General features: G+C 41.7%; 1 protein-coding gene across 1 annotated transcript in view; it reads left to right on the top strand.

The window, feature by feature from the left end:
• The first annotated feature begins 4,663 nt into the window (after window positions 1-4,663).
• The window catches only part of LOC119347819 (histone H4), an 11,101-nt gene continuing 5,796 nt past the window's right edge, over window positions 4,664-9,968 (top strand). Inside the window, exon 1 of the mRNA XM_037616342.1 lies at window positions 4,664-5,034. Coding sequence (XP_037472239.1) covers window positions 4,723-5,034 — 312 coding nt within the window. The 5' untranslated portion in view covers window positions 4,664-4,722. The remainder of the gene's footprint in view (window positions 5,035-9,968) is intronic.

The raw sequence follows: 9,968 nt of genomic DNA, 5'->3' as shown, positions 1-9,968 counted from the left end.
AAGAATATTTCAAGACACGACGCCCTTCCTGGCAAGATCAATGTGTACGTTTGTGCATTATTGGGCCTAGCATTCATTCAATATCGACGCCATTTTATTTTATGGTGTTTGTTGTACCTGCCATGATTGGTGATGGATAGATAAAAAAAATTACCCCCAAAAATTGCAGTAGAGATATTCTTTAAGTAAAATCAACGTAACGAGTTGGATAAACTACAAGTGAATTAGAAACTGGGAGCTTAAGTTTGGGTGTTGATATTGTATACACACGCTCAGGCTCCAAGTCACAAACACATCTCTACTATTAAAGGAGAATCGAACGTCGTGATGGTTCGACCTCGTTCCACCCCCTCCTCTGGCAGTCGATACATCCTCTCAGCCACATCCTTCCACCGATTTTTTTTCAATCCCTCCGAAAACCAGAGGCAAGTAACCGGGTTCAATCAAACTCTTCCACCCCACGTCGTACAGTTCCGCACAACTGGAAAATCCACGCACAAAATAAATCGCCTGAAAAAGCCCACGTTCGACAGCTAAAAAAAAGAAACGACGCACGTTCTCCACCTCCTCCCCGACCTGCCGATCTGTATCCTCCCTCCCCCAAAACAGGAACCATCCGCACCCAGCGCCCCGGACGCCCCGTCTCCGACGACCACCTGACGCCTCCCTCTCCACCGGATGGCCCCTTATTCCTTGATTGCACCTCCCTCTACCCCATCTGTTATATGCCGCCCCACCCATGAACCTTTCGCCATGGCCGCCCCCTTGGCCATGCCCGCATGGCAGCCATGGTTGGGATCGTCACCTCCCTTGGACGGGGTGGTATGACCACGGCCAGTGCGATGGAGGCGAGGGGGTTTGTGGTGGTATCAGCCACGACGGTGGAGGCGGTGACGGAGTTCTAGGAGGAGAGTTACGCGAGTTGCGGCGGTGGAGGCGGCGGCGGACATTGAGCCTCGTCACCACGACCCCTCTATCGTCGGTTCTTCCTCTCTCCCTAATCCCTTCTCAATCCAACCAACCAATTTGGGAGAGCAGCTTCCGCACAAGGTAACCAACCAACCCAAACTTCGATTCTTACCGCGCGCTTAGAAATCGCATGGAATCGGCAAAAGTCCTGAGTTCTAATGAAAACTTCTGCAGCTTCCACTGGCATCTGAATGCGGCTACATAAGGAAGCTGGTGTTAGGGGCCAATGGGTCCAGGGTGACCCACCTCGAGATCACGGGCATGCCCGGCGACGCCAAGGCGTTTGACCTCGTCATCAAGTTTTGCTACGGCATCAACTTCGAGATCACCACCGACAATGTCTCCATGCTGCGCTGCGCCGCCGAGCACCTGGAGATGACCGAGGAGTGCAAGCCCGGGAACCTCATTGGCAGGACCGAGGCTTACCTGGAGGTGGTGGCGCTGGCGAGCCTCGAGGACGCGGTCACCACGCTCCGCAAGGCCAGGACCGTGGAGCTCCTCCCGACGTCCGACAAGGTGCATCGATGCCATAGCGACCATGACCTGCGGCGTCGGCAGTCATGAGGTATTGGACGGTGGCTACGATAGTGTGGGCGTGGCGCCCAACCCCGTGGATGACTGGTGGGCCAACGAGCTGGATGGTGGGAGTTTAAGCGCACTCTTTGGTTGAACCTCATGCGTAAACTTTGATAGTTCCTGTGACATGATTTCAGTTCTTGGGTAAAATTCAGTTCTTGAAATGTAAGTCATTCTGTACATTTTTTTAGTTAAGGAAGAGAGAGCTTGTAGATGGTTAGCTTGTTGATTCAACTCACCCCATGTTTGATGAAATCAAAGGCTTATTTGCCATTGTTCCTGTGACATGATTTTCAGTTCTTGGGTAAAATTCAGTTCTTGAAATGTAAGTCATTCTGTACATCTTTTTAGTTGAGGAAGAGAGAACTTGTAGATGGTTCGCTTGTTGATTCAACTCACCCCATGTTTGATGAAATCAAAGGCTTATTTGCCACTGTTCCGTGGGGTTTACTATAGACCTTGAAGCTTTTGCTTGTGTTATCTATTAGATATTTTTCTCAACTCTCTGCGGCACAGCACCTCCCCCTCTTTGCACTGACCTGTTATTTTTGTTTGAGCAGGGACGACAGCGAACACAAGCAAAGAAATTGGTAGAAGGTGAGGAGGACTATCTGATCGAAGTCTCGTGTAATATGTATAATGAATTGCATATCCATTATCTACCTATTTGTTATAACTATTGAGATGTAATTAAGACATGTCTAATCGAAATTTTGATATATGGAAGGCATGATACTCTGTATGTTCAAGGTTTGATTGTATGTGGAATTCTCATGCTATAGATCCACCTCCACCGACATCACACACTCCTTGACCTCCCACCAGCGACGCCCTAAGGTCATTGACACAGGCGACCAAGTGATTACAACGACGTCGAGGAGGTTGTGGGTGAGAGCTCCTGTTCTCCTGGGGAGAGCATGTTGGCGCGTTTGAGGAGTCCAAGAAGAAGGGAGGAGGCACTCCTGTGGGCTGCTCTAGGAAATACTCCAGATTGAGAGAGGTTAGATTAAGGTCTCTTAATTCTTCACTAGAACTCTTTGGAGTTGGAAGAAGTGCACACATATGAAAGAAGGTACTGCAAGCCGAAGGCGCATATGAAGACCGGACAGAGAAGCAATGAAAGAAGATGAAGACCATTATCAAACTTTACCTATTTGTGTTTCGGATGGGACTTACATGTGGAGAAAGACATGATGATTGCCAAGAATGGAGGGAAGTGGGAGAAAAACATTGGAGTTTGTGAACAAATTTTGAAAGAAAGACCAATTGGTTCAATACTTGGTACGAAAACTTCACCCTATGACTTTGTAAATAAATGATATGGCATTCAATATGCACTTAGATTATTTTTCACATGTCTCTGGTTAAAATTCCATTTGGTGGGCAAGCATGTACTGATGGAACTCTCTTCAAGTTTCTATATATCATTATCAGATTGAAGAATTCATGTATCTTTTGTTTTCATCTTCCAAAACCAGTATGTTTATGGCTTTATGCAACGCTTGCTTTGACCAGACAATGACAATACCTTCAGCTCAAGAAAATCACATAAAGCATTTATTCGAATGGCATGGTAGTCCAAAATCCAAATACTTGAAAAACATGCACCTACATATGAGCCTTACCAATTCATAAAAATAATAAATTACAAGTAAGAGCTATTTTATCATGTCATAGTGAAACTATATGGAACAAAGTAGTGGAATGACACCGAAGCTAAGCAAGGAGTACACCGAGATAAAAGTGGCGGAGGAAGAGCAAAGTTTGTCTCGTTGGGGTAAGATAAATAAGATGTGCGTCGAGAAAATTTTGAACCAACGGAAGAAGAGATGAAGCTGCCGGCACAAATACAACCAGTGCAACATTGTTATGTTGTCCCGTGGCAACGCACGGGTATTTAGCTAGTAAAAGAAAGAGAGAGAGTTTGCAATCACAACATATTAAAAAAACGGAAATGTTAACGCCCACACGTGTGGGCGTTTGCACACCGCCCACACGTCTCCATCCCCACTCATTTTGCCACGTATGAATAGATGACATCAGCAGAATTTTTTTTGGTTTCGACTTAAAAATGTTGTATCTTCTAAATAAAAAAGCGAACTAAAAATCCGTTTTCACCATTAAATCTGTCTCGACGTGATCTTCAAAACTAGACCCCATGTTGATATGTTTCGACGAATTTTTTTTGCCAGAAGTTGCCACGATATTTACACTGCAGTTGCCATAGGGCTTAAACTAAAGTTGCCATGTGGCAATTTTAGTTTGTAGATCATGGCAATTTTAGTATTTTGATGATGGCAACTCCAGTACTTTGACCATGAAAATTGTTTTTTGTATGAACCATGGCAATTTTACGTGCATGTATCATGGCAATTTTAGTTTATGGTTCATGGCAAGTCTAGTTTCTTAATTTCCCGTTTTATAAATGTCAAAATTTACTTTTAAATGTAGGAGAAAATAGCTGAAACATATCATGGCAACTTCAGTGTAACATCATGACAATTCATATGCAATAGACATGGCAACTTTTAATCCAAAAAAAATTTCATCAAAACATATCAACATGAGATCTAGTTTCGAAGATCTCATCGCGAGGGATTTAATGGTGAAAACGAATTTTCAATCGGATTTCTCGTTTAAGAGATAAAATATTTTAAAAACTGAAAATTCAAAAAGATTGCTGCATGCATGCATGTGATGACGTGGCAATTTGTTTACATTAGAGACGTGTGGTGCGTCTCCCTTCCTGCCACACGTGTGGCAGTTAGCGCGACCCTAAAAAAATCATAACAATATTTTTTTTAGCAACAACATAACAGTACTTGATTAGTTTTTTGAGGTAATTTGCAAAATGGAAAAAACGCACAACCCCCACGAGCAGCCGCCCAACAGCCGAAATATGTAGCTGGCGCCTGATCTGACGAAATTTGCGATCCACCCCGCCACTCACCGATCGGCACCGCCCGCCAGGTCATCGATCCGCGGCAACTCTCCCTCGGATCGCCGTATCGACCGTCCGATCCATCCGCATCGAACGGCAGGCACATGCCTCCTCCGGTCCTCCCACCCCTCTCGCCTCCTTTAAAATCCCCTTCCCCCGTTCTCGCAAATCACAGCACCCATCACCACCGCTCCCTCAATCCCACTCGCGCAGCAGCTCCAAGAGGATCGTCAGCCATGTCTGGGCGCGGCAAGGGAGGCAAGGGGCTCGGCAAGGGCGGCGCCAAGCGCCACCGGAAGGTTCTTCGCGACAACATCCAGGGCATCACCAAGCCGGCCATCCGGCGCCTGGCGAGGAGGGGCGGCGTGAAGCGCATCTCCGGCCTCATCTACGAGGAGACCCGCGGCGTGCTCAAGATCTTCCTCGAGAACGTCATCCGTGACGCCGTCACCTACACGGAGCACGCCCGCCGCAAGACCGTCACCGCCATGGACGTCGTCTACGCGCTCAAGCGCCAGGGCCGCACCCTCTACGGCTTCGGCGGCTAGGCCGCGCCAGATGGTCGTCAGTCCTCGTCGCCGCCTGCAGATTCCGCTGTGTTAGTCCGCCCGTTCCTAGTAGTGTTGCGCTCAAGAAATCTCAGATGGAAACCGCCTTGTTTCCCATTTCCTCTGTCTGTTTAGCTGGATCATGAAATTATGTACTGTAATGAAGATGTTTGCATCCAGAGTTCGAACTGAAACCCGCATCCCTTGTCGTGAATTATGTGCAAATGCTGTGTTCCCCTCTTCTATTTTCTTGTGAAAGTTCGTGTGAGATTGATCTCACGATGTGTCGCATTTCAGATGAACAAATTGGCAGCGCAAATCATGATATCGTTCAGTACAATCCAATAGCAGCATTTCCTCTGGATTTATTTGCAGCACTCTGTTCCGTAACCTGCTTATCAGTAGAATGATCCTTTTTAGTTTTGCTAATTTTACAATGCTTATTAGGAGTGACACAATGACATCTCGAATCATGGGAACATGAGCGCCTGGTGCTTTAGGGAAGTATAGCTTAGATCCAATAGTAACAGTAGGTGTCATGTCACTGTACGAATGCTTCTTTCACGACATTTCAGATAAAAAGGGGCGAATTGGAGCGACCTACTTATGATTTGTGAATCATCTAATCCTAAAAACAAATAATCTTGACGATTACTGATCTTTTGGCTCAAGGGTCCTGTGAATTGTGTGCCAATTTCCAGAACAGCTCAAATAACAACTCGAATAAAGGAATAATTATATTCTCTTGAGAGCACATAATACAGATTGCAAAATCATCATTCCGTCAGAACAGTAATGGGCTTTGAAAAACAATTTACGTAAGGAAGTCTGCTCCTTTTACTGGCATGTACAACTTCAGGAGCGCCTATTATGACACGACTGAACAGAAACGTGGTGCAAACAGTCTGAAGGTAGGATACAAGCATATGCCGAAGTACACAACAAAAAGACCTGTTAAAAACTACTCCCTCCGTTCCGATTTACTCGTCGTGGTTTTAGTTCAAAATGAACTAAAACCATGACAAGTAAATCGGAACGGAGGGAGTATACGTGTACACCGATGAGGAAAAGAAATGGAAAATCACTAGTATCAAGTATGGGCAGCAAGATGACTGAAGTAACGTAGAGATAGAGATGACAAGTTCCTCCCCAAAGCTTCAGCGTACGAAGTTCTTGGTGCTGCATTTAAAGCATCTTTGACGACATAAAAATTGAGGCCCTAAAAATGGTTTTAGGGTAGGAGAGAGAGAAGATTTTTGGGCACCAATATTTTTCTACAACTATCAAACATTTTTAAGTAATCTGAAACAAATAATATCAAACTCATGTCAAATAAGTCTGAAACAAATAAAACACAAAAATAGTGCATAATTATTACATGGTTCATCAATTCACAATCTCAAATTCAACACACCTGTTCATCAAACATAACACAAAGTTTGACATCTTCCATCACAATCTACTCCTATGTCACAACAAAAGGGAAAGAAATATACCTTGGGGAATTCCGTCGAATTCGAACACCTAGTGGGCATGGAGCGGAAGTTCGACTGGGATTAGTCTGCCATTCGTACATCAATTTCTAGATTGAGTTGCTACGGTCGACCAAATCCATAGTTCTAGGTGCAGAAATTTGTTGTCTGACTTGTAATGTGCAACTATCTCATAGTGGCCAATTCACGATGTGGTTCGTTTAACTGCTAGTATAAGTTAATCAGGATCAACATTTGTGCTTTTGCTTCCATCTGCGGACTCACCGATATAGATACACGATATCTCTTCGTAGTGACAGGAACTTCATCCTTGAGTTCATTTGATCAAGAGGTCCAATGATGTATTGGATCTCTTGCGGATTGTATTCAGATATCCAAATCAGCTCAGATAAATACTAATTTGTCAGGAGAAGACATGATACAGAATTCAACCATAATTCCGTCAAAATTGCAATGGAGCAAGCATACCAAGTTAGATTGATACTGCCATTCACAACAAATTAATGACCTCTCTTGTTGTTCGGCTTTGAAGTATACTTATATATACCCTGTAAAAAAGTATACTTATAAACACTTCCGCTTCGGTACAACCCCCTAAATCACATCAACGGATGAGATCTGTTAATACCCCTTCATAATAAAGGGTAGGATAGTCTTTCTTAGAAATACGTCGCACGAGCTTAAAATTAAAGACAACCCAGAGAAAGTCCGCCATGGGCCGGCCCATTAGTGAGTGTATCCTGTAGCGGGGTACCGAAAATCAAAAAATAATGCAGGCTACTAAGTATCAAACCCGGAACCTTGACGGGCAGTGAACATGTTGCTTGCCCGTAGGACAAACAAACTTTGGTGTTACATATGCAGCGCCATGTATCATCATATATATTTGATGTACTGTAACTAGGTTGTTTTTCTCGGACGAATTTTTCGGAAACGGGTCGAAACGGGATTTTCCGTTACTCCCGAGAAAATATGCTACCGATCATTTTTATTTTGAAATATTGGAATTTGGTCTGTGCGAATGATCATATACGATACCTTTGTGGCTATGCAAATAATTGCTTTTTTTAGACAAATGCAGATTATTGCTGTTCAGATGATTTGGCGTACTATTTGTGCCAGTAAAGGCCAGGAGTGGTAGGGATGGAGCTCCCACTTTCCTTTTTAGTGATTTATTCTGTCCGGTGGGCTATTCGCGTTGAAATAGGCGACCGCAAGGACTCGATCCCAGCAAGTTTGTGGAAGATGTGTCGTGTACTGACAAACACAAATATTATTTCAAAATTTCAAGCATTGAAAAACAAACATTTTTCCAGAATTACGAACATTTTTTGAATACATGTTTTCGTTTTGTTGTTCATAAGCAATTTGTGTTCTATATATTTTTGGATTTTCTTCTCTTTTTTGTTAATTCATTTTTCTCCTTCTTGAACTTTATTCTTCTTTTAGAAATTTGTTCAAAAATTTGAAAATTTGTTTACAATACTAGATCTCTTTTTAAATATAGTTTACAATAACAATTCTCTGCAATTTCACAACATTTCACATTTTGTATTTTTAGTTCACAAATTTAGAAATTTTTGCATTTAATAAAAAAATAATAAATTTTTAAAAAGTACATGCCTTACAACTTTCGTCAATTGTTGATATTTTATAACACTTTTGGAAAAAAATCAAGTTTGTAAATTTTTCATACACAATTTGAAATTTCAAAATTGTCGAGCAATTTCAATAAATGGTTAGGACATAGGAAAATGTTCATATTGATTGATAATGACAAAATCGCAATTAACAGAAGCAATCAATTAGGAAAAGGAACATGCTCAGTGAGGCTTGATGTGACACACACTTTTCAAATGGTGTTTTTTTGTATTATGGATAAATGACCCCAACTTTTTTATGCAGCCTGCCACAGACATATGAGCCATTCATGTTAGGTATTAATAAGTTCTGACGTGTTTACACGATGCGACACTTCCGATCATTTTAGCGGCTCTTGTCACCAAGAAAACTCCAAAAAATGCAAAACTTGTCAAAAATCCAAAAAGCTTGGTATGATGCATTGTTGGTCACATAAGCTGATGGAAAGCATTTGGATCATTTGAGGGTCGTCGAAAAAAATGTGCTTTCAAATGGGCCCTTCTAGCCTTACCCGAACACCCTCCGATGAATATCGTCTGTTTTTGGACATATTAAAATGACCCAACTTTTTCAACAAGGTGGGAATGCCCATGGAAAGCATGCATGCAAGGTTTGAACAACTTTCATCATTGTATGGCTAGTTTGGTATTGCAAACAATATTTAAAAAAATAAAGATTTCAAAAATAATAATAAAGTAAAAATAGAAAAGAATTGACGAAGAAAGAGAATGAAAACAAAAAAGTAGAAAAAGAAGGGAAGAATAAAGATTTTTCTTTGAGAAAAGCAGCAAAATACTTCAGATTGCCCCTGTTTCGCATAAGGCAAGCGGCCGAGAGACGAGTTTGGGTCAGCCATTTCTGCAGATAGCGTAGGAACTACCCCCACCCCAACTTGGGAACCTTCTAGTTTTCTACTTTTATTTTACCGTGTTTCCAGTTTTATTCTTTTTATTTTTTTCCTTTTATTTTGCTTTGTGTTTCTTTTTCATTGTTTTCTTTTTTTCTTTTTTGTTTGTTCGTTATTTTCATATTTATTTTTCTTCTAAAAAATGTTTGTGACTTTTTTCAAACATTTCAAAACAATATTCACATTTTTAAAAGTTCTTTAGTATTTTAAAAATGTACAGAGCTTTCCAAAAAAATCATGTTCTCTAAAACTTGTTCTGATTGTTTAAAAAACGATGTCATGTTGGATTTTTTCTCAGAACTCTAAAAACATTCACGTTTTCACAAAAACTCGGAAATTCCAGATTTCCTTCTTTTTTAAAAAGAAATATTCACGACTTCTCAAAATGTTTGATTTTTTGTTTTTTATTTCAGAAATGCTCGTGTTTTCATATTCTGCGTAGTAGCTCTTTAAGGGGCGCGCTCAGATTTTATTACCAAAGCTTCACAGGGTGACTGGTTTGCAACTTTCCTCTGTGGGCTAGAGGTGCGAGGTTCGAATCATTATGTGATTGCTTTTTATTCTTGTCTATATATTACTCCCTCCGTTCCTAAATATTTGTCTTTCTAGAGATTTTAAATGGTCACCACATACGGATGTATATAGACATATTTTAAAATGTAGATTCACTCATTTTGTTCCGTATGTAGTCATCATTTGAAACCTCTAAAAGACAAATATTTAGGAACGGAGGGAGTAGATCGCTGTCATACTGTTGCATAATGCGGAAACCTTAATGGGCCAGCCTGGTCAGGGGTACGTATGGCGTATATATTCGCGGGTATCATACATGTAAAGTAAGAAACCTCCGTTCCTAAATATTTGTCTTTCTAGAGATTTTAAATGGTCACCAC

Source organism: Triticum dicoccoides, chromosome 1B, assembly GCF_002162155.2.
Source record: "Triticum dicoccoides isolate Atlit2015 ecotype Zavitan chromosome 1B, WEW_v2.0, whole genome shotgun sequence".
In the NCBI taxonomy this organism is placed as follows: domain Eukaryota; kingdom Viridiplantae; phylum Streptophyta; class Magnoliopsida; order Poales; family Poaceae; genus Triticum; species Triticum dicoccoides.
Note: the sequence above shows the minus strand (reverse complement) of the source record. Positions and strands in the feature narration are given on the sequence as shown.